Below are 25,113 nucleotides of genomic sequence, written 5' to 3' on the forward strand. Positions count from 1 at the left end.
TATTTAGAGGACTGTCCAATTCCAATTATTTCTGCCCCTCCTATGGAGTCCAAAGGAAGGATATACTCTGGGCCCCCTTGCTTAAACTATCTCGTCTAATGGAACCTAGGACAGATTCTTTGTTACTTCCCTTGACAGATGGTATTAAAATATGATGGTTCTTTGCAACCTGTAAAGATTTGCAAATATGTAAACATATTTATGCTCGCTGCAGCCTCCTATATGAATGGATAAGAAAATAAACAAATGATCTGCATCAATTTTGAGTATAGTTGGGAGATAGGATATTGGTCATCTGAATCCAAAAAGTATACAAACAGATAAATAAACAAACAGATAACGCCTTCAGGAAAGCCGTTAAAACCTGGCTGTTCCGGCAGGCCTAGGGCTGTTGACCTTAGTGTTAAGGTCCAGCCCCGATTAGAACGTATGTGTGTTGTGAATTTTAAACTATTTCTTTACTTATTTTGCTTTTCTTTTTTTCTTCTTTCATTGTAAGCCGCCCGGAGTCCTCCAGGATTGGGCGGCCTATAAATTTAATAAATGAAATGAAATAATAAATGAAATAAATGGATAAGAGAAATGCACTAAAAAGATGCCATGTTTGTAGGCATTCAGTAGAGCTATGATGCCATCATAACATCATACAAATGTTGCGAATTATAATTTTTTGTGATTGATGCATATTGCATAATTTGTATAATACAATAATGTATGTGACATCACTTGTCCCCCTTGGCTTTCCCGTGTCAAGCTTCTCCTTTGTTTAAGAAAACAAGGCTAAATATCAAGAGCATTACCTGTTACCCAGAGCATGGACAGCTGCAGAAACCTTTACAATTACTGGAACGTCAAATCTAACACATGTAAATCCTTCCCATCTTATAGCCTCTGAAGAGTTTGCATAGTGTTAACAGCAAAAGAATAGGCCCACTGAGAATCACTCACTTTCTTTAATCAGATTCTTGTGGCCCAATTTTTGTAGTTGGGAGTACAAAAGAAAAAGTAACTTTTAGTTAAAAAAATACATTGTGATTTCAGAATAGAAATGCCCTTTTCAAACTTCTTTTTTTTAATTGCAACTTCGGGGGGACAAAATACTCACTCATCCTCAATTACTCTTACCATGTTTAGCTGACATGGTCTATTTATACTATTGTATAAAATGTACTTTTAATCTCTTGAAGTGCCAAAATTGCTGGTAACCACGATGGTAAAAATCAACATAGAGGTGGACTAATTTTTTGACACAATGGCCTGTTGTCCAGATTGGTAGCAGTGTTGCTTTATTATAGAAAATACACCAGTTGCTAACCAGTACCTGATCATTAGGAATACCATCCCCATCTGCATCATCATCACAGGCATCTCCCACACCATCTCCATCAGCATCTTCTTGTCCAGAGTTTGGAACAAACATGCAGTTGTCCTACAAAGTAAACACAATAGAGCATCCTTTTCCAACCAGTGCCATCAGATGAGATGGATTTCAGTGTTGGTAATCACCAAGTAGCACCAATAGGAGGAATATATACTGCATTTCACTATATCACAAAAGTTTTTCAATTCTCTCTTTTTTTCAGCAGTTCTTTGATAAAATTTTGAAACATGAAACAAGCATGAAACATACTCATCTTGTCACCCAGGCCTCTGTCAAACTGCTAACCTTTTTGCAGCTGTCAGCCGAGCATGGAAGCTTTTCATCTGGATAGCCATCAATATCAACATCTTTTCCACACAGAAAGCCATCACCAGCCCAGCCAATGCCACACTGTGAGCAAAAGTATTACAAAATGAAAACAACATTGGAGAAGTCTTTGTGGGCACACTCCTTCCTATTCTTCCTTTTTCAACCAAAATTCAAAAAGAATTTGATTCCTGTCCTTGTATATCAGCCTTCGCTTTCTGGTGTCTTCTGAATGAGTTTGTAGGCCCTGGAATTTCTACATGCATAGGTAAAGGTAAAGGTTCCCCTCGCACATATGTGCTAATCATTTCTGACCCTAGGGGGTGGTGCTTATCTCTGTTTCAAAGCCGAAGAGCCAGCACTGTCCGAAGACATCTCTGTGGTCATGTGGCCAGCATGACTAAACACTGAAGGCACATGGAGCGCTGTTACCTTCCCACCAAATGTGGTTCCTATTTTTCTACTTGCATTTTTACATGCTTTCGAACTGCTAGGTTGGCAGAATCTGGGATAAGTAACGGGAGCTCACTCTGTTGCATGGTGCTAGTGATTTGAACCGCTGAACTGTCGACCTTCTGATCGATAAGCTCAGTGTCTTGGCCATTGAGCCACCATGTTTCTATTTCTACATAGTCAATGAATTTCAGGAGCTATATTCCCATAATATCTAAGAATACTAAATTGGGCAAGCTTAGTGTCACATTTAGAACATATTCTAAACCTCCTATACACATGCATCTACAGCTTTCCCAGTTCTGAGTTGATTAAAATGAGATATGTCTGAAACTTCCAAAATTCTTAAGCAGGATGAGATGATGACTGATTATATGGCTGACATTCTGCAGCCCCAACACATCCAAAACAGAGGTTTGTTACTGAACTGGCAGTGGCAGAAGGCTCTGCCCACCTGCCCAGATGCTTCTGTGCATGCAGAGAAGTGTTGCGTGTGCACGCAAGCACTCACATGAGCAAACCGGTAGTAAACCGAGAAAGGTAAACAGACTAAGGCACTTTTAAAAAAATGTATTAATGTAGAAATATTTTTGTAAATGTCAAAGCTCCAAACAAAACATGGATACAAATTTGCTTCCAAAATACTACTATAGCATATTTAAAAAATAAATTATAAAATATGATTTCTCATATATATTTTTCTTTTGCTTGCTTTTCTTTTCTTCTTTATCCCTGTTCTAAATTAAGTTTCATATATATTTAATAATGATGGGAAGAGCACGGACTTACAACACACAAAATGTCCCCTTGTCTTATTTCTGAACAATGGGCATGGATGCTACAAGGGTTGAGAACACGATTTCTACAGCTTCGTTCAGCCTTGCATCCTCTGACTTGGTCTCCAGTAAATCCTGGCTTGCAAGCACCACAGTGGTAAGAACCCTAAGGAAAAACACATAAATCCATAAACTAAATATTGCAACTAAAAGAACCAGTGACTAAAAACAATCACTGCCTAGGTAAGTGGTTCCATTGCTGACTTCTAATGCTCAGTTGGAATCTGTCTTCCTCTATCTTAAAATCATTAATTTGTTGTTATCCAGTCCACCCTTATTAACTTGCTACTAAAAATTTCACAGTTGCTTTGTTGAAATCCATATATATTAAATCTACAGCATTTTCATAATTTACCAAAGAAGATCTAACAAAAAAAATGAGACTTCATTGGGAAGACTTTCTCTTTGCCAAATCCATACTGACTTCTAATTATTGTATTGAGCTCAAGATATTTAACAGATCAGTCTTTTTATGATCTGCTTTGCGGTTTTGTGGACATTTTGTCAGACTAAGAGCTCCTTGGATTTTCCTTTTACTCCTTTTTGAAGATTAGGCTCAATTTGTGTTCATTTGGCATTTTACCCATTTATCTAAGAAGTCTTAAAGATAATATTTATACACTCAGCTAAACCGCTGTTTCTCAATCTTGGCAAGTTTAAGATGGATAGACTTCAACTCCCACAATTCCTCAGGCAGCCATGTTGGCTGAGGAATTTTGGATGTTGAAGTCCACCCATCTTACCAAGATAAAGATAATACTTATACATTCAGTTGTTAAACTATCAGCAACTTCTTTCGATATCTTGTAATTCACAGCATCTGCAGCAAGCTATTATGAAATAAAATGATACTGTATGCCACCCAGAGTCCCTCCTTGAGGGAGCTAGGTGATCTAGAAATGCAAAATATAAATAAATATATCTATAAATAAATGCACACATGCTTGTTTCATGATGGAAATCCCAGCCTTACAGTACATACTATACAGGCTTCCTAACAGCTGAGGCAAGTATAGAACTCCTGGCATTTTTATCATGATGTACATGTCAACATTTAACACCTCTCTACTCAGAAACAAATGTCCATATCTTGGATGCAATTCATCTAGCCTTGGAGATCAAAACTTATTCAAAGGAAGGAAGTAGTTTGTGGTCATGCTTCCATCAATATCAAGCTTCCATGTTTTTATGATTTTAGCCATTAATTAGTGCTAAGTCAAGGATATAAGAGCCATGGTGGCACAGTGGTTAGAATGCAGTACTGTAGACTAATTCTGCCTAATTTCAGCAGTTCGATTCTCACAGGCTCATCGCTGACTCAGTCTTCCACCCTTCTGAGGTTGATAAAATGAGGACCCAGATTGTTGGGGGCAATATGCTGACTCTGTAAACCTCTTAGAGAGGGCTGTAAAGCACTTTGAAATGGTATATAAGTGCTATTGCTATAATTAATATGTTTCTTCTATTCACTGCAAAACAATAATCAGCAAGACAACTTTACTGTTATTTCTGAAACCTAAAGAATGAGTAAATCCAGACAATTGTAAGTAATGCTTACCATGGTGTTTATGCACTTGGAGTTTGGGACACAACCTCCATTTGCTATACGCTGACATTCATCTATGTCCAAGCAAGCCTAATGTGATTTATAAAAAAAAGCAAGTTGACTCTAACAGATCCACTGTTTAAGAATAAAATGTTTACAGCAAGAAATATATATTTTAAAATATAGAAAAAGGAATATTTTGAAAGAATTATATTATTAAACTATAATTGAGTTTTAATGTAGAAGAAAAAGTCAAATCATTCTAATGCAGCAGGTGTATTGAGACAATATAAATGAATATATATTTCAAAGGATGGATATATTGGATGGGGAGATACAAAAGAGAAAATTCAGCTATTAAACTAAATGGGGAACATGAAATTTGTTATTGCAAATAAGCAAAACATTTCACATTTAATTCACATTAAGTCTATATTCAGTCTTTGTAGAGAAGTCTTTATTTTGAGCGGCTTTATTTTGTAGATGAAAATTATAGGCATTTATTTTCTTAATGTTAAAAAATTATAAGATCATTTTTTTTTTAAAAAAAAAAACCCCAATCAAATAAATCAATGTAAGCTCCCAAGATAATGAGTGAACTTTTGAGATTTTTAGAACTCTTCATGAGGCAGGACAATAAACATAGCAAAACACAGAGAACAAAGGAAGGAAGGATAATTTAAATCACAAAATTTCCATTTTGTTATAATCTGATCACAGAACATCAGAGAAAATTGCAGGTCTTTTCACTAAGTCACGGGTATCACGCTTGCCACATAATGTTGCTGTCACATGACATTTCGTGACATTTGCCCCATTCACGGAGCTGGGGTGGGCATGGCCTGAACATGACATATCCGGCCCGTCAGCCACCAGTTTGACACCCCTGCGCTAAGTTTCAAAAAAAGAAGGAGTAACTTGAAACCTCAAAGACAGCAGCAGACCTGAAATCTCCTTTTTGCTGCTTTCACAGCCTTTTCTGGTCATAAATGCTGAATGGTCATAAATGCAAGCCTTTGAAGTGAGAAGCAGATGAAAATTAAATTAGAAGCAGTTCTTGACTTACAACCACAATTGGGACCGAAATCTCAGTTGTAGAGTGAAACAGTCATTAAGCAAGATGCCCATGACTACTTCACAACGGCCGAAATCCCAGCATTTCCATTGTAGCATTAAGCAATCTTACAACTGGACAGGATCGCAGGTGAAGCCTGAGGGGTGCCTCAGAGGAAGTGAGGGGACCCTGTGAAGCTCAGCTCAAGAAAGGGAAAGGGTGTAATGTGTCATAATAGTATCGCATTTCAACAAAGCCAACTAGAAAGAACCTAAGGATACGTGTATTGGACCAGACAAAAAACAATGACAAAATACATTTTAACTGTTACAAAGCCCTTGGAGGCCTTAAAATGAGTGGGCCATCAATTGAAATAAATACTGCAGCCTATTAATACCATATTTTGCTGTGTATACAGAAATGATGCAGGCATTTGTATAGAGATTATTATTGGATCTTGAAGAAAAATTAGTTCAGCTATATGAAGCAAAATATTTATAGGAACAAGACTGCATTTGGTTACAAAGAACAGCAATGAGATGACAAACCTGTTTGTTATTTTTGGCAAAGTTTATTCCCATTCCTTGGATGATCTGCCCAATATATCCTGGTGGGCAGGCCTCACATCTGAAACCTGGAGCCATGTTCACACATTGCACTCCTGGGAAGCATGGTTTATATTGGCACTGAAAGACAAAGTTCCAATTTTTACTACATACTAATTATAAGACATCCAGCCAACAAAGTTAAACATGCAGGTATTTGTTAGATGCTCTATTTCAGTGTTTTTCAACCACTGTGCCGCGGCACACTAGTGTGCCGTGACATAGTGTAAGGTGTGCCGTGGGAAAAACACTTTATATATGGTCAATATAGGCACAGAGTTAAATTTTTTTAACATTTTCTAATGGTGGTGTGCCTCGTGATTTTTTTCATGAAAAAAGTGTGCCTTTGCACAAAAAAGGTTGAAAAACACTGCTCTATTTGACTCACATTCTGAATCCTTAAGTCTAATGTTAGAATTAAAAAGGAGCCCAACAATTTTTCTTTTTGAAATATGGGTTTTCTAGACATTGAGAAATTATCTTTAGCCAGAGAATAAGACAGCTTGAATTGCATTGATCTTCAGTACTGCATGTTTTTTTCTATGCAGGACCAATCATGCCATTAGGTAAAGGGACACACCTCTATGTAATCCTTGACTTTTTGAAGTTACAAAAGACCCATTACAACCTGGGTTTGAGGTTCTGACAGTCAGGCTTCCCTGTGGTTATATTACTGTGATTTGTTATGTTTTTGCCAGAAAGTGGCATTTACTTCTAGCTACCAGAAATAAAAAAAACCACCCCATAGCAAACAATGAGTTCATTAGCAACCACTGTGTTTGTTTAATGAGCAGAACATTCACTTTACAGCCACCAAATTTGCTTAAAAATCACCACATAAAAGACAAAAAGTTCAGCCGCCGTCACATGGTGACTCACTTAGCCATAATCACGACTTAAATTGTGGATTCAATTACAGTGGTAAGTTGAGGACTATCTGTATCATAGGGAACAAATACAAAGAGGCAGATGTAGTAATTCTCCTCTGTTTTTCTCCCTCACAGAACAAAGCTATTTATGCCCGGATGCCTGCAACTTTTCAATTCACCTGCTACCTCTTGGTGTGCTAGAAAACCCGGTTCTCTTCTAAGTTAGCTTCAGCTTCTGCTAACTCCACCTATGTCTCGGATAGCAAAATACTGTACCTCAGGCTAGCCCTGAAAAGCACTCAAAGAATAACTCACCTCATCAATATCTGTGCAAATAATTCCATCTCCAGTGAAGCCTTCAGGACAAGGACCACACTGGTACCCATCTGTTGTGTCTGTGCAGTGTACCCCCGGGAAACAAGTATCGGCTTCACACTTGGGTTTCGGGGGATGTGGGGAAGGAGTGGGGAAACCTCCGATTCCCAACCCTATGGTGATAAAGTATAGCATTTTAAATCAAGTAAATCTTGAGAGAGCCAATGAGAATATCCTTGAGTAAGCGAGCAGGTCATTTCTCCCAATGAATGAGAGTAGTTCATTTCTGCAATTATTATGTGAACAGCAGCATGCATAACACAATTACTGAGTTAGCATGCTTAGGGGGAGGCTATTAAATTAATTGTTACAGCTATCACTTAAGGCTATGTGCATAATTCCACCATTATTTAACAAAGCCCCATAAAAATCAATCATCTCATGCCATCTAACTACATACTTAGCAGCTAAGCATAACAACAGGTCTCTTTGGATTTAATTGTAAAGTTTATAAAAATCCTACTTAAACCCAGGAGATCAAAAGGACCTACCACATGCCTGGCATTCAGCTATAGTATTCCTCAGAAATGCTGTCTCCTTAACCTTGGTTGGACAAATAAAATGTATTAAACAGAGCCATCTACCTCAAATTATTCTGACTTCATTACTTTTTGTCAATAAAAGGCACATTATACAATTAATGCTGTAACATAGCTTAGGTTTGCAAATCCTCAGTATGAGATTGATACTAGCATATTTATTCATGCTGAACGTATGACAAGTCTGGTCCAAGTAAACAGCCACCCTTTCATATCTTAGCTCTCTGATTAATTTAGTAGAAGTACACAGAGTAGCTAACACTTAAGTCTAAGCTTTGAAACCTACATCTCTCAACCAAAGTATTAATTTAAAATTTACACCTTATCATTTTCATGACTGTCACCTCTATTGAAAGTTCAGCTTGGTTGTTGAATTAAAATTCTGCTTCAGCATCTAAATCTAGTGGGAATTTAAATTCTTAAGTCAGGGGATCAGACATTTCAATACTGTTGGGGTGGAGCCTTAACTATGACACACATTTCTTGCATCATTTTCTTGCTTTCAGCCTAAATAGTCCTAATGTTCATAATTTTGGCAGGTCTAAAAGTGTTTGCATGAATTGGCTTTTTGCTGATAAATAATACAATAAAATTAGACACATCTTCCTATTCTGAAACATCATTTTCAATTTTGGGGACAGAAATTCAGCAAATGAAAGAAGAACTGAGAACTAAGTTGAAGAAGATTAAACTACCTTTTTGGCATTTTGAACACAATCACTTCCTTTCCTGAAATATTATCGTGTGTGTGTGTGTGTGTGTGTGTGTGTGTGTATATATATATATATATATATATATATATATATATATATATATATATATATATATATATATATATATATATATATATATATATATATATATATATATATATATATATATTTAGCACAAAACAAAAAAGCTGTAACAGAAAGCTCAGAGATACCTGCTGTCTGAGGAGATCTTTCACTTCAACTAGTACCTCATTCATTTGCAACATGTGACTTAATAATTGTCTGTTAACATCACCTGTAAGAGACATGTATGACAATCAAGCAACTAATAGAAAATGCAGTAAGATCAGAAATCTTAGCAATACAAGCAGTGATACAGTCCTTTCAAACACTAAATGTTTCATATACTGGTAATTGAATTTGAGTGAAATTCTCATTTAACCATAAGATACTTAGGCATCCCAATTTACAGGGAACTATTCTTTATTGGAAAGACATTCCAACCCAAGCATGGTTTAAAAATAAAGCAGGGGGGGGCATCACATTGGGGACCCAAAAGACTCCCTCAGGCCATGATTTCTGAATGCTTGCAGCAATCTATTAACTAATTAATTAATTAATTAATTAATTAATTAATTACAATGGCCACCCAGTTTAGGAGACTGGGCAGCTTATAAAATTCAAAATTTAAATATACAATTAAAAGAGTTTAAAACATTTTTTTAAAAAAAACATTAAAACAAAACATGACAGCCTGAATTAAAAACAATCACAGCATTACAAGCACAAGAGTCCCACAAATACATTAATTCTGGATCTGGGAGCAAAGCCAAGTATTATGGGCTTCCCAGAACTGCTGGCAAGAAACTCCTGTCTGTATCTTGGGGGGGGGGGGAGGCCGAGACTGAAAAAAATAAGGCATATTTCCTTGCTACCACAAGATGACAACATTTAACAGAGGGGACCCAGAGCACATCCACTCTGCCCATATGTACCAGGTAGGCAGAAACAATTGGAAATAGGCATCCCTCAGATTAAAAAAAGAAAGACAGCCCCCTAAATTTTCCCAACCAAGCCTCACCCATGTTTCATTATGATCCCACCCAATTGGCAGTACTCAATTATTAGTCACATGTTAAGGACCATCCTAATGTTGCCCATCCCTGAAATAAAAAGGAATGCAAGAACAGAAAGCTGTGACGTTTCCAAGATCTAGAGAGAAGAAGAGGAGTAAGCAAACAAGCCACAGTGGGAGTTGTATTGTTTGCTCCCTAATTTTTAGTGATTCTTTTCAAATTTGCAGTTAAGCATATAAACAGATATTTTTCAAAAACAGTATTTATGAAAGACCTGTTTTTTATACATATTTTACATAATACAGCTATGACGCAGGCTTTACAGGGCGGTATTTCTATTCTTTAATTTATCCCAGAAACCTTTGTTTATAGACAATTATGGATTCTGACTTGCATCTAAGTAAACAGAAGGTATCAGTCATGCACAAAATAAATCCGTTCTAATTGAGGTACTATATAGACTCTGTATTGAGAACCTGTTTGGTCTAGTAACTAGAACGTTAGAAACTATGGGACTGTGAGTTTTAATCCCATTTTTGGCATGAAACCTGGCTGGGTATCTTTGAGACAGTCATTGACTTTCAGCCCAACTCACCTCAAGAGTCATTGCTGGGTAGGATATAAATAAATAAATAACATATAATTGTACAATACCTATTTATCATTTATTCCAGGGGTGGGTTCCTGCCAGTTCTAACCTCTTCTATAGAAGAGGTTCTACTGTGCTGTTTAGAACCGGTTCCAGCTCCCTCCACCGCCACCCCGCCCATCAGCACATCATCAAGATGAAGAGTGAGAGGAGGAATTCTGGGAGTTGAAGTCCACCAGTCTTAAAGCTGTCAAATTTGAACACCCCTGGGTTTTTTTTTCCTAAAGGGTTAGGGGTGCAAGGGTCTTGTAACTTGACAGCTTTAAGACTTGCGTGCTTCAAATGCCAGAGTTTCTGAGCCAACATTTTGGTTGCTAAGCAAGAGCATTGTTAAGTGAGTTTCACCACATTTTACAAGTTGGCCATGCCCACCCAGTCACATGGCTGGCAAGCCACTCCCACCTAGTCACATGGCCAGCAAGCCACTCCCACAAAGCAGGCCATACCTACAGAAGAGGTTCTAAAAAAATTTGAAACCCACCACTGATTTATTCCAATTGATAAACAAAATATACTAATCTTAACATGTCCATATTCTTTTAGGTTTCATTTGCTAATGAAATAGTTAAAATTATTTTTGATTGTTAAGACTTGCTAAGTCAAGAAATATTAGGAAACATGTCCACCAAGCAAATACATTTCCAAGAACATGAACATCTAATGTTAAAGAACTCCTTGAGTGATCCTGCTGCTCTGGAAGTGCATCCAGCAGATGGTGAGCAGATGGCTTGGAGTCCCAGATATAAAATACAGCTGTATGAAGGCTTTAAATAACAGTTTCATGTAGAGTTGTTTAATTTACCTACAATCAAGATATCAACCTTACCTGAATACTGAACTGGTGGCTCTGTCTGTGGGAGAAAACAGTCTTGTAGAGTTTCCACTTGGGACAAGGACCCTCTCACAATCAACTTCAAGTCATCTAAAGTCTCCTGGACAATAAAAAATAGGTTCTATTGCCTTCATTTTATTGTTTTGATTTTTCCCTTGATTTTATGACTATTGAGATGCAGTGAGCACAAGCACTGAATATATATGAAGCAGCCAAACCTTTCCTTTAGAAACGTATTACATCTACATGGATATAGTTTCACCAATAAAATAATTCCATGCTGGGGGAAAACATCCAGCCCAGAAGAGGTTTAGCAACTTCATGAATAGGTACTTTTTTTTCACGTAATCTCCATAGAGTGTGGGAGAATAATATAGCTGTTGTTTTTGCTTCTCATGCAGCCAGCATATGTCTGTGTTCTATTCTGCATGCTGTGTGCACCCATATCATATTCTACATGCTGTATGCATACGTTCTTCTCCCATGAAAAGGGGACAGGAAACAAGCAAGCAATGCAACAGAGCTCTTCCAGTTATGAGAGGGACTGGACCTTGCAAAGACCTCACTCAAGTATTATGCCAAGGGAGTTGACCTAGTGGATTCCCTCTTCTTGCCTGTACACTCTTCCCATCCCATCCCATGCCATCTGGCCAGAACAGATTCTGTCAACACTTGGGACAGAAGCAGGGCAAAATACAGGTAATCCTCAACTTACAACCACAATTGAGGCTAAAACTTCTGTGGCTAAACAAGACAACTGTTGCATGAGTTTTGCCCCGTCTTACAACCTTTCTTGCCACAGTTGCTAAGTGAATCATTGGAGCTGTTAAGTGAGTAAACACGGTTGTTAAGTGAATCTGGCCTTGCTTGTCAGAAGGCCCCAAAATGTGATCATGTGATCTCAGGACACTGCAACCGTCATAAATACATGCCAAATGCCCAAATTTTGATCTTGTGACCAGGGGGATGTTTCAACAGTCGTAAGTATGAAATAAAAGTTATAAGTCACTTTTTCAGTACTATTGTAACTTTGAAAGGTCACTAAATGAATGGTTGTAAGTCAAGGACTGTTCTGACCTAAGCTTTGAGCATGAAGCAAACCCCTTTGTCGGGTTTTGTCCCAACAAAAAAACCCTTATATTAACTGACTCTGAATTCTGCTCATTCACATACAGACTTTCAAAGGAGGATTTACAGTCACAGACCTTATCTGGTATAGAGAGCTGAGAGGTCAACATCTAAAAAACTTGGCAAGGAGTCTCGGAGAGTCACAAGCCAATTAAGCGAACTAATTGTCTCCTGCAACTCTATTTATCTTTCATTCCTCTTTCATTTCCTCTGGGAGAGGCCATTTATCGTCCACCTCTGGCGTTACTCCCAAGTCGACTCCGGTTTTAAGCTTTTCCCTTTGTCTGGCAACTCTGCGCATGCGCACACTGGGAACACAGGCTCCAGTTGTTCGTCTGCCTCACTGCTGTCTGACTCGGAAAGCAGCTGATAACTGGCATATGGCTCTGGCCCCCTCTCTGCCTTTGACACACAGCCCTCATCAGAACCTTCCCCAGACTCCAGGACTGCCCCACGTTCCTCCCCAACCTCCTCACTGTCTGAATCTGCTGCCAGTTCCACTGGCCACTGGTGGGCCACAACAAGGACTACCTGTACTGCACAAAGGATAGGCCACGGTTTGGGCTTAGAAGCTGAACGGTTCTGCTTTATTTGGGATGAAAAGGCACTATAGGCTGCAAAGGACATGGCAGCCATCAGTGGTGGGTTTCTACTGGTTCAGACTAGTTCGGCCGAACCAGGAGTGGTTTGGCGCCCTGGGTCGCTGGAACCAGCAGCGACCCAGGCCTGCCACGCCCCCCAACTGGTTCTCCAGGTGGCGCCATAGCAATAGCAGTAGACTTATATACCGCTTCATAGGGCTTTCAGCCCTCTCTAAGCGGTTTACAGAGAGTCAGCATATTGCCCCCAACAATCTGGGTCCTCATTTTACCCACCTCGGAAGGATGGAAGGCTGAGTCAACCCTGAGCCGGTGGGATTTGAACCGCTGAACTGCTGATCTAGCAGTAGCCTGCAGTGCTGCATTTAACCACTGCGCCACCTTGGCTCTTAAAAACAAGATGGCAGCCATAGGTGCTGCCATCTTGTTTTTAAGTTCTGTGCATGCGCAGAACAATTTTAATTGCAGTGCACGCACACGAGCGAACTGGCAGTAGTGCCTGCTGGAACCTACCCCTGCAGCAATGCAGTGATTTCACTGGAGGATGTGGCTGAAATTCTCTTCCCTATTTAATGTTGGGGGAGCCGATAATGTTTCTTTTAAAACAATGAAGCATGCTAAGATAGAGAAGTCTTCACACATCTTTGTTTTATTACAATAAAAACTCTGAAAATCATACTACTAAAAATTGCCATCTTGCTACCAGATTTCAGTGATGAAATTTGGGAGATTCCAGGCATGCAAATATGGGTCAGGAATATATTAGTTCCTGAGCCATAAGCCCTTCCATCACAAACATTTTCCCCTTCCTTCAGTACTCACCTGTGATTTCTTCTGGAGTGTTCGTAATTCTATGGATTCTGAGCTTTGCAGCACCTCCGAAAAGATTTTAGGCAAAATTTGAACAGAATCCACCTGCACACAGTCCACATACAGTTCGGCTTTACTGTTGCCATGCTGCACTCCACTTAACCGAAGGAGGACTGTATGGCGCTTTCCATCAGCCAAAGGCACATTGGGGAAGACCACAGCACTTAATTTCCCATCGTTCCTCAAATATCTCAGAGAAACTAACAGAAAATAACATTATTGGAAAATATGAATACAATAAAATTCACAACATATAGTAGAAATAGCAGTCTGTTTGAGAAAGTGAATGTAAAATTATAGCAACTCTTTGACTACACAGCTGTTCTTAGGTGAAAATCCTCTGTTGTAGCAATACAGTCCTCTACCTGACTTTACAACTGGATCTATATCTACATCTATATCATATGGTATTATGGTTACTTCCCAGGTGGACTACAGTAATGTGCTGCACATGGGGCTGTCCTTAAGGATACCCAGAAGCTTCAGCTGGTGCAGAATATGGTGGCACAGATCTCCAGAATGGGGTAAGTGAGTTGCACAGGTTGCCAGTTTGCTTCCACATCCAATTCAAGGGGCTGATTCTGATCTTTAAATCCCTTCATAACATGGGCCTGGGTGTAGGACAGATGCTGGCTAGGCTGGGGAAGGAAGGAAGGAAGGAAGGAAGGAAGGAAGGAAGGAAGGAAGGAAGGAAGGAAGGAAGGAAGGAAGGAAGGAAGAGGGAGGAAGGAAATGACCTCAAGATTAACTTAAGCAGAGATAAAATTTTGAGTAAGACTGTCCTCAGCTTTCTTGGACTTCAGATTCTTTATGCCCTTTTGGGATATGATGGGGCTACAAGGCTGGGTGGGAAGAAATGTACAGAAGAAACTGTTTTCTCGCTCACTGCGTTGCAACTTTAGATGGATGAACAAATGCTGGCCTTTGAATCTGGCAGGTCTCCTGCATACGTAAGATCTGGAGCAGAACTACACAGAAAGTTAGCGAGCAAGAAAAAAAGCAGGAAAAGGTAGAAGAGCCCAGAGTTGGCAAAGGACCAAGAGACTGGAAAGCCTGAAGGCAGCAAGATTGGATGGAAGATCAAGGCTCATCTGAGGGGGAGGAATCTTGTTTTTGGAGAGAGCTGGAGGGAAATGCTGTCTAGGACCAAAGGCATAATTATATTTAAAACATCTGTGTTTCTGTCCCCTTGTGCTAACAAAACAAAAAAAAATTGCTGGTGCCAATAGACAATGAAGTTGTTTTCAATGTGGGGAACCCAAAAGTCCCTGTTCCGTTTCTGAGAAATGGTGTCATTTGTACAAAATGTAAGATACCAGATATATCATCAAACAGTTGAATGGGTTTCAAAGCATTGTGTTTAACTGAAGTCACATCATTTATAACATTTTTAAAGGTAAGCCATTTTGTCTCAGGAAGAAGCTACAGATGGTGGCGATACTGAATGGATCGGGAAGCATCTGAAAATATTGCTGCCTACCTAAATCCCTGCCTTTCAATTCTCAGATGCTTCTGTGATTATTTGCTTCATTTCTAAGAAATACGTTTTTACTGTTTTATCCCAGTCAGTTTTTATGATCTGAAGAAAATGAAGAACTTTAAGACAAACTGCATTTCTCAACCAATTAGATGTTTAACTTATCCCACTTAAATCAATGCATTTTTAATACTGTTCAAAATCGGTTGCATTTTGAATGTAACACCTCTAAAGAACAAGGATTTCACTATGAAAATAAAGATACAGTCCATGATGTTATCCCTAATGACTATAGTAGATATTGCACCCTATCTCAATTTTAGGATTATATAGGTGAATTCTGTATCAATATTAGGGCATTATCCACATTCAGCTTCATTAAGTCATAATATAGGGATAGGTAAAGGTAAAGGGTTCCCCTGTCTAGTCATGTCCAATTCTAGAGGGCGATGCTCATCTTTTTTTTTTTTAGCCAAAGGAGCCAGCGTGTCTAAAGACACTTCAGTGGTCATGTGACCAGCATGACTATATGCAGAGGTGGATGGAATGCTGTTACCTTCTCCTGAAGTGGTACCTATTTATCTACTTGCATTTGCATGCTTTCAAAATGCTAGGTGGGCAGGAGCCAGGGCAAGTAACGGGAGCTCACCCCATCAAGCAGCGCTCATGTCCCAAACCTGAGCTGTCAGTTTTCCAGCTCACAAGTTCAGTGTCCTTAACTGCAATACAGGTGTAACAGTAATCAACTCCCTAAATATTGTTGTTCCTTTTATTAGTCAAATGAGCAATTAAATAAATCACTGACAGTTTTCTGCCTCTTGAAGCATTCTTGTAAGAAAAAAACTTTTTTTTTAAAAAAGAGAAAGAAATCAACACCTTTTAAAATAAGAATGTTATATCAAGTCAAGCAGATCAGATTATAAGCAAGTTCTATTTCATTTACATCCATTTAAAATATACAGAACATACGAACAAGAAAGGAAGTTTTCTAGACTGGCCAAAATAAAACAATCAAAAATCTTTTCTTGCAACTACCGTTGTACAGTAACTATGTTCATGTAGACTGCTTTATCCAGGTATAGATTGCTTGTTTAAAATATATGTCAGATATTAAATTTTATTTTCAACTTTTAGAGAAAATACAAGAGCTGACAAATTCCAAAAGAAATTCTAGATAAAGTGTTATTGCATAATTACTTGGTCTCATAACATTACGAAAGACAAGGATTGCATTTGCCACCTGTATTTATTTATGATTTTATTTATTTATTACGTTTATATGCTTCCTATCAATTTGAGGCAACCCTGGCAGCTATAGCTTTTTGCGTTTTCCCACTTCTTTTTTATTTGCAAATAAAGTGTATCAAGGTGGAAAAAGTCTCGTGAACTATACAATTTTGTTTGGTAGTATTAAGAACTAACCATCTCAAAATATGAAGTTTCTAGAATATGTTTTAAACTGTTAATAACCTATAACTATTTGCTTAAAGCAGCACAATTCTAAGATAATTTATACAAAAATAATATTCTTTCTATATTTTGAAACTATCTACCTATACCACCATAATTTTATATAGTTTAAAGCACTTTGTAAACTATATAAATTCCATAAAATATCAATAATATAACAGAGATATACTTGGAACATTGTAAAGAGATCATCTAAAAATTATTAATCTAAGAAAACTAATTTAAAAAGAATAAAAATTACTTGGCAACATGAAAAGAGCAAATATACATTTATAAAAATATGTTCTGCTTTGTTATTAAATTAAAAGCAAATGCTAATTTAGTTTCAAGCATGCTCCCCTCATTAATTCTTGACCTTGACCTCTGAGAAGTTGTTTCTTTTTTTGATCAAGCAGGTATCTCTCATGATACCTGAATTTTGTTATGGTTGTATGACTGGTATGATAATAGGCAATATGAGTTATCTTGCACTCAAGATGACAGAATAATTTAAAAAGTATTGGTTACAAGTGCATCTATTTCAAAGCAGCTATAAAATCATTTAATAAGCAAAAATCCACTAATATCTTCACTACCACTTTTAGATCAACTGAAGAGTCAAAAGACTTTTCCAAGATAGTCTCACATAGAGTTAATTACAATAATCCAATCTAGAAAGATTTGATAGGATATTGAAGGAGAAGGGATGTCAAAAAATAACGTCAAGATAATGGCTACAGCTGCATGATCAAAGCCCTTTTTCTTTTACATGTGTAATGCCCCGGGCTTTGATCACAGTCATGGTTACAACACACTCTAAATATAATGAATAAACATTTCCCATAATTCAGTTGAGGAATGATGTTACTTGGGTTGGGTAATGAAACAAAGAAAACAACCAAGCTCAGAGAGCATCAAGGATCCCTCATTTCAACTCTGAGCTACAAATATTTCCTTTGTTGGTAAAATGCATTTCTCTCTGTGCACAAATGGCCAAGACTTTGTCTTGGGGTTAATTGACTCTAGTTTGAGAATGACTTCCATTCTGATCAAAGAAGGACATCAAAGAAGCTTTTCTCCAATATTAAGATAGATCAAAAGCAAAGGTAGATCAAAAGGTGCCCATACTGAATCCTTGTTAAATCCCATGGTCTGGGGATTTACAGTAAAACAGTAATATTACAAGGTTTTTTGGTTCTTCTTTGTTCTGTGGTTATGAGAGACCATGATTTCCCAAGAGATTCTATAAATGTTTTCGCAGATTTTAGAAACAGGTGTTGTATTTTCATCACTCTTTGAAACCAGACCACATCATATCTGTTTCTGATCAAAGCTAGGAAACTGGAAAATGTGAAGGCATATAAATGATGTGGGAAATATACTGAGGGTAGTGAGGGACACAAACATAGTAGAAGATGTGAAACAGGAGAGGGAATGAAAGAGGAGCAAAATAGACTAAACAAGAGCATCCAAAAGAGAAAGAAACTGTGAGGAAATAGAGTGAAGTGGGCCAGAAGATACAAGTAGAAAAATGAATTGAGTGTTGTTCAAGCTAGAAAAAGAACCAGAAAGAAGAAAAATCTCAAATGAGATAATAGGATGGGAAATTCATAGAGAAAGAGACAAGGAAGTCAGCCAGGAAAGCTGTAGATCAAAGGACTCCAAGAAATGCTTTCAGGATATATATAGAGAAGCAGGAGTCAGTTTCAAGGCTGGAGGAAAATAAGCTTAGAAAGCAAATTATACTGCCAAAGCAATCACTGGAAGGAAAAACGGGAGTACAGAAAACATTTCACTGGAAAGCCTTAGACACAATAGAAAAAGACAAAAGGGGGGTGGAGGGGTGGAAATATGTTCCTCCAGTCATATCCTTATGAGGAAATTGAAAAATCCATGAAAAATCCACCCAGAACTAAAAATGTTATTCTAATTTATTATTAGTTTATCAAAATAAAGTAACTACAGAGAAAAATGAAGAGAGTGACAAAGTAGGGGAAGAAAAAGGGAAGAGGAAAAGGATAGAGGGAAAGGGGAAAAAGAAAGACAAGGATTGGCTTTAGCACAGTAGAATAAGATATTAATATGCAGCTTCAACAATTTATTGTTACATAGAAATATACTGTATATTAGTCATTCATATAATAACAAACTTATCTAATCAGCAAAACCCAGGATTTTCATTTATTTCATTTCACCTCAACATCCAGAAGCAGTTTCCAATTGGTAACAAAGTTACGGTAGTTGTATTCTTTTCTTTGATGAAGGCAATCAATTTAGCCATCTCTGCTAATTCCATCAGTTTCTCCAGTCAGTCATCCATTGTGGGAATTAAAGTATCTTTTACGTTTTTGTGCCTAAAGCATTCTTGCTACTGTCACCATTTCTAATAAGAAAGTTCCACATTTAAAAATGTTGTTCTATGACTAAATTCCAGCAACTAAGGTGGAAAACGATATTTAAGTTCCAAAAGTAGCCTGGTGCCTTAAATGAAACAAGTCCACATGCAATTGTAAAAAGACAGTTATGAAGGCTATAAATCAGTGTTTCTCAACCTTGGCAACTTGAAGATGTCTGGACTTCAACTCCCAGAATTCCCCAGCCAGCATTCGCTGGCTGGGGAATTCTGGGAGTTGAAGTCCGGACATCTTCAAGTTGCCAAGGTTGAGAAATACTGCTATAAATGATACAACAAAAAGATTTCTAATCTGGCCTTTTTACTTTAATGCCTTTAGTCCAGTAGTCCCCAACTTTTTTTTGGCATCATTTGGTTTTGTGAAAGACAACTTTCCCATGGACTTTGGGTTGTTTTGGTTTTGTTTACTCATTGGTCACCTTCAGCTGTGCAGCTAGTTGGGGAGCCCTGCTTTAGATCATAGCTACTATGTTGTCTCTCCCAATGGAAATGAAGATCATGCTATAGGTGTGTTCTCATACCTTTCAAAAATGAGTAGGTCACCTGAGTGGCAACAACTTCTCATTTTTTCTGACGTAGGTTTTTTTTTCCCATTATCACCATTGAATAAAAAAAAAATAGATCCAATGGCTGTCACGAAGTTTATTTTATATATTTAGTTTGCTTACTTTACTTTGGCTAAAATAGATTAAGCCTTTTCTTATCACATTTTTTTAAAGCAAAAGTCAGAACAGGACTAATTTGAAACATTTAAACTGTACCTTCTATACCATTCTAAAATTCCAGTTTTTTAGTCATATGTTCTTATTTTGAAGAAACAGCACACTGATAATCCACACAATTCACATACCAATTCTTTATTTCACAGGCACGCCTTTAATTTTATTTCATACCAAAACATCAACGCAAAAGCTTTAATACCAAGATGTTTTTTTCTTCCTTTAAATTTACTACTTTCTAATATGCTAAAATTGCAGGGGCTGCTTACAAACCTCAAGCAAAAAAAACCTATTCTTTAGTCTTATATGATATATGTCCAACTTATCAAAGCAAGCATCATCCTAGTGAAGGCATTATCTCCTTTGAAAGAAAATGGTGATTCATAGTTGCAATTTTCTTTTACTAGTTTATATTCAAAGGAATAGGATAGGACAGTGATGATCAACCTTTTTGGCACCGAGTGCCCAAACAGGAGCACACGCATGTCGGAAACCCGAAGACCAGCTGGCCGGTGCGCATGCATGCGCCAGCTAGCTGGTCTTTGGGTTTCTGGCACACGCATGCACACCAGCCAGCTGGTCTTTGCAGGCACCAGAATGGCACATGCACCTGGCCAGCTCGTATTTAGGTTTCCGGTGCTCCAGCATGTGCAAAGACCAGCTATCTGGCACGCATGTGGGCACCAGAAACCAAGAGAGGGCTCTGTGTGCCACCTCTGGCAGGAATGCTATAGGTTTGCCATCACGGCTATATGGTATAGGAGAGTGATAGTGAATCTTTTTGGCACCGAGTGACCAAACTGGTATGTGTGTGTGTACCAAACCGAAGACCAGCTGGCCGGCGTACATGTGGACATCCGTCAGCTGGTCTTTGCATGTGCCAGAGCCCTGGAAACCCAGCCACCTGGTCTTTCTGTTTCCACAGTTGGTCTTCAAGTTTCCGGGGCTCCGATATGTGTGAAGATCAGCTGGCCGGTGTGCATGCACATGCCAGAAACCAGAAGAACAGCTAGGGAGGGTGCATGTGCCCACAGAGAGGTTCACCGTCACGGTGATAGGATTAACATACTAAATTAATTGTATCTAGTCTTAAGTGAAGATTATAATTTACATACTCATAAATCTGATCAAGCCTTGTTTTCTTGAATGAGGCTTACTTTTGAATATGTGGACACATAAAGGAGCATTGAATATACATCTCAACAATCATTCTTTAAAAATTAGCAAATCTATTAAATGTTGTGGGATGGATTTAAGTGCAGTTAAATGGAGTAGTCAGCTTGATTACAATACTAATTAGAAAGTTGATGCACATTCCTCATTCACTTTCCTCTGGATAACAATTTGCACTTTTTCATATTGTCCATACAGTAATTTCTATATTGCAATATAGACTCATACAAGAAATTACTTATTCACAAAGCACACAATTTATCTGTGGAATTAGTTATAATAGGATGTGGTGACTTAGATGGCTTTAAAAGCGAAGGAGACGGAGTCTATTTAGGGTTATTAATCTTGACTTGGTGTTACATCTGGTAGTAGTGTGCCTTATTATAGGAAACAGTGGGATAGAAGGGGTATGTCTCCATCTCCTGCTTCCAAGCAACCTGGGAGGATCAGGCTGACAAAAAACTGCGAGGTGGAGATAGGCCTTGTTTGATCCAGTAGAGGTGTACTTATGTTTCAGATCTGGGCCATAGCTTTAAAATTCAGTTTAACTAAGCACCCCCTTGCTCCATTGTCTGATTGTAGAAAGCATCTGCACTTTTTCAGTCAGAGCTAAACTCAGGGATCAACCATTTTCTTTTCTTTCATATGCAGAATTCAGCATGTGCATATCTATCAAATTCTTCAGTAATTTGAAACAGGATTTTTCAACGGAAAAGAAGAAAAGGGTTTTACTTATTGTCTTTATTTAATTTTAACTGTTTCTATATTTATAATTGTTTTTATGTTTCCATTTTTATTGCATTGTAAGTTGTTCAGTGTCACTTGGGATAGGGAGATGGGCAGCATATAAATTGAATAAATAAATAATCAAATGTGTGTGGGGTGGTGGAACTCACTTAGCTACTTGTTTGGGATATCTTGTTGGCAAACAGAAGGAATGAAGAGTGATGAAGATTGTGTAAATATAGAAACAAAATTTTGCCCTAAGCTAATCTCACATTTCCTTGAAAGTAAAAAGCAACAAATACCATAACGAACAATTCAACAAAATCAAAAAGAATTGTGTTCAGACGCCTTGTTTCCTAATCTTAGCCCCGTTAAAATTTCTTTAGTCGCATTGTAGTAACCCCTATTGATATCACTATTCAAGAAGAATGCCATCACATTGAAAAAATTTAGAAAAGCTCTAAGGAGCTAACAAAATGAACCAGACATCAGATAACAAAATTATTTTATTTTTATTTTTCTCAGTCAGTTCATTCATTTTGGAATGAAACATTTATTTTTCTCCCTTTCCCCCCAGATCTGAGATGCTGACATATGGATAATGAAGAACAAAAAAATATCTCAGAATTTATGTTGTCCTAATTATGGTTTCAATCTCTGTTTAAATGAGCAGTGTCCCAGAGTCAAAGTAAGGAGAAGATTAGATCTGAATCTAATTGCATTAATTGATTCTACAAAACCAATTCAGGACCTTATGAGTCTTTTTGCCAGAAAATTTGCTAAGCTATATCCTACATTTGTAGAATGGATCTCAAATAAGTTAACAGATATAAAGTACATAAAATGTTTTCATTGCATACAACTTACCTTTATTTACTCGCCCCATTATTATGAACTCAAGATATTTTTTGTTTTCATTGGAGGAGTATAACCCAAATATAAGGGCTGTACTTTTTGGTTGTAGTTTGAATGTTGAGAGCACATATATTTCATTGACAGTAGGATCAGCCAGTGCCTGTTGTAAGTAGGTCTTTACTAGTTTCTGGTTGGTTGTTGAGAGGACATCCAATACTATAAAGAGAGAAAAAGAAAATTAAAAAGTTGGTGATTACAATTTCCAAAAACAACCTCCAAGTGACTCATGAAAAAAGTGCTTACATACAATTGTAGTGTCATTTCAACTTATTTCACACACAGTTGCACATGGCCATTCATGATTCAAAATTGAAATTTTAAGACCTCAATGCCACATTTTACATTTAAATAGCAAATAAACTGTTTATGTGCTGTTTGGCAACTCATCTCCAAAAACAAATGTTTTTGGAAATCTAGAAAAAATAAAATTTGATTAGATTACATTTAAATGCAAATAAAATAGTTAAAGATGACTAACTTCTATTTATATATTTAATATTAAATGTATATATTTAATTACTTTCGCCTCTCCCACTGTAACTGTGTTACAACATTTTGAAAAAGATTTGTACTTTTGATTAAATGCACATAGGAAATCTCAATGGATCATGCCTAAATTTATTTCAAACTGTTCTTCTTTCAAAAATAAATCCCACTGACTTTTATTAAGCAACATGAGAACATTGTAACTATTTAATATATCTTTCAAAAATCCTCATCAGTAAGAGGACTCTGGTCATTGCCCCACAATGGGCATAGTCAGATTTCACCCTAAATTGACTTTATAAGTCTTCCTCCACTTGGTGACTGACTATATGTTTATCTTTATAGAATACAGTCCTCCAAAAAGTTAAAAATGAAGAGATGGGGGAAGAAATGAAGACTTGGAATTGCCCTTCAACTTCAGCAGCAGCAGCAGACTGAGTACTCATAAATTATTTGATCACAGTCTTGCCCACTAACAGGAAACATATTAGATTTCAAGTTATGTTATAGTACTTTAGAGCATAAACAAATCTCTATCCGTTTTTGCCATTCAATCTTTTTTTTTTCCAATATGTTTCCTCGTTTTAGATTATGTCTGGAAGAAGCAGTGAGAAGTTTTCCAGCAGACTCAAGATTCTATATAATTTTTGGCACTGGAAATACCTATTTTCTTCAGTGGCCTTTAAGAAAATATGAAATTGATTTTGTTGAACCCTATTGGGTTTTGTCCATTTTTTTATTTCTACTTTTTACCTCTTTATTCTATTTGATTTTTATTGCTTTGTAGTTCTAGCTAAGTGAGATCTTATTATTTTCTTTTGTTTTTTTAAAATAATAGATAGCAGGGTATGATTTTAAATCAATTTGAGATAAACAATATTCTTTACATTTACCCAGAACAACATCACATTGTGATTAACAAGAGTATTCCTTAGTTAACAAATAATTATTTTTCTAACACTGCTTTACACATCATACTTACATGGGATTAAGTCCCATTGTCAGCTTTGACATAGGATGTGCTCTTTCACAGGACTGTCTAATAACAAATGTTTAAATTCTTTTTCTCAGCAATAACCTGAACATACTACTTGGAATCAGAAAAATACATTTATACTAATAGCATTCAAATGAGAGATCCTTGGCATAAGCTAGAGATCTTTAAAATATAATGTTGTTGGCTATTAACAAAAGAGAGAGGAAGATGCAGAGATTAAACAAAAGACAAACAAGTCTGTAAGTCTACCTCAAAGTGTCAAACTATGGCAAAGTGTGGCAATCCATGCCCAAGGAATAGAGATCCACAAACATATGAAAATGATTATTTACGATTTTTATTTAAAGAGAATTTTCTTCTTTAAAAAAAACTCATGTAAGAGAAAAGCTGAGGGAGTATCAAAATCTGAATTCGAAAAACAGATTTCTGTAACAACGCAATTTGAATTCCCCGTTTCCCAAGATGTACTACTTAAAAACAGCAACTTTGGCACTGGTGATCTCTAAATTAGAATTCTTCCATATTTCCGCAGAACAGAGAGAAAGGAAGGAAAATTATTTAGAGGCTTTTTTTTTGAGGATCCTGTAGCTATCACGTATTGCCCACCAAACTGCCTGCTCAGCAGGAACTCGGGAGTCCAACCTGAACATAACTGCTACTCTGGCTCATCCTTCTCTCTTCCAAAGTCCAGCTGCAGCAACGAGGGGCAAAAACCGAAAACTCCCCCCCCCCCGCCTATCCTCCACGTCCCTCAAGTCTTCAAGAAGGACCGCCGTACCTTGAGGGGCAAGCTGAGCGCGAAAAGCGGGAGAAAAGTGCAGCAGAGTCTGCAGCAGGAGAAAGAAAGGACCCGTCCGCTGACTCCTCATCCCGCCCACAGCCCGCTTGCCGGCTCAGTTGCTTTTGATCGCTTCGAGGCTCCGCTGG

The 25,113-nt window shown here is 37.5% G+C and overlaps 1 protein-coding gene across 1 annotated transcript in view; it reads right to left on the reverse strand.

Moving 5' to 3' along the window:
* Positions 1 to 25,113, reverse strand: part of THBS4 (thrombospondin 4) — a 41,516-nt gene extending 16,403 nt beyond the window's left edge. The window contains exons 1-12 of the mRNA XM_087715599.1: positions 24,965 to 25,113; positions 22,656 to 22,859; positions 13,784 to 14,031; positions 11,229 to 11,334; positions 8,890 to 8,972; positions 7,917 to 7,968; positions 7,366 to 7,538; positions 6,125 to 6,262; positions 4,535 to 4,612; positions 2,930 to 3,082; positions 1,667 to 1,771; positions 1,322 to 1,429 (exon numbers count right to left, since the gene is read on the reverse strand). Coding sequence (XP_087571725.1) covers positions 1,322 to 1,429; positions 1,667 to 1,771; positions 2,930 to 3,082; positions 4,535 to 4,612; positions 6,125 to 6,262; positions 7,366 to 7,538; positions 7,917 to 7,968; positions 8,890 to 8,972; positions 11,229 to 11,334; positions 13,784 to 14,031; positions 22,656 to 22,859; positions 24,965 to 25,055 — 1,539 coding nt within the window. The 5' untranslated portion in view covers positions 25,056 to 25,113. The remainder of the gene's footprint in view (positions 1 to 1,321; positions 1,430 to 1,666; positions 1,772 to 2,929; positions 3,083 to 4,534; positions 4,613 to 6,124; positions 6,263 to 7,365; positions 7,539 to 7,916; positions 7,969 to 8,889; positions 8,973 to 11,228; positions 11,335 to 13,783; positions 14,032 to 22,655; positions 22,860 to 24,964) is intronic.

Source organism: Thamnophis sirtalis, unplaced genomic scaffold (genome assembly GCF_051295495.1).
Source record: "Thamnophis sirtalis isolate CommonGarterSnake01/CBP01778 unplaced genomic scaffold, rThaSir2_p1.2 scaffold_5, whole genome shotgun sequence".
In the NCBI taxonomy this organism is placed as follows: domain Eukaryota; kingdom Metazoa; phylum Chordata; class Lepidosauria; order Squamata; family Natricidae; genus Thamnophis; species Thamnophis sirtalis.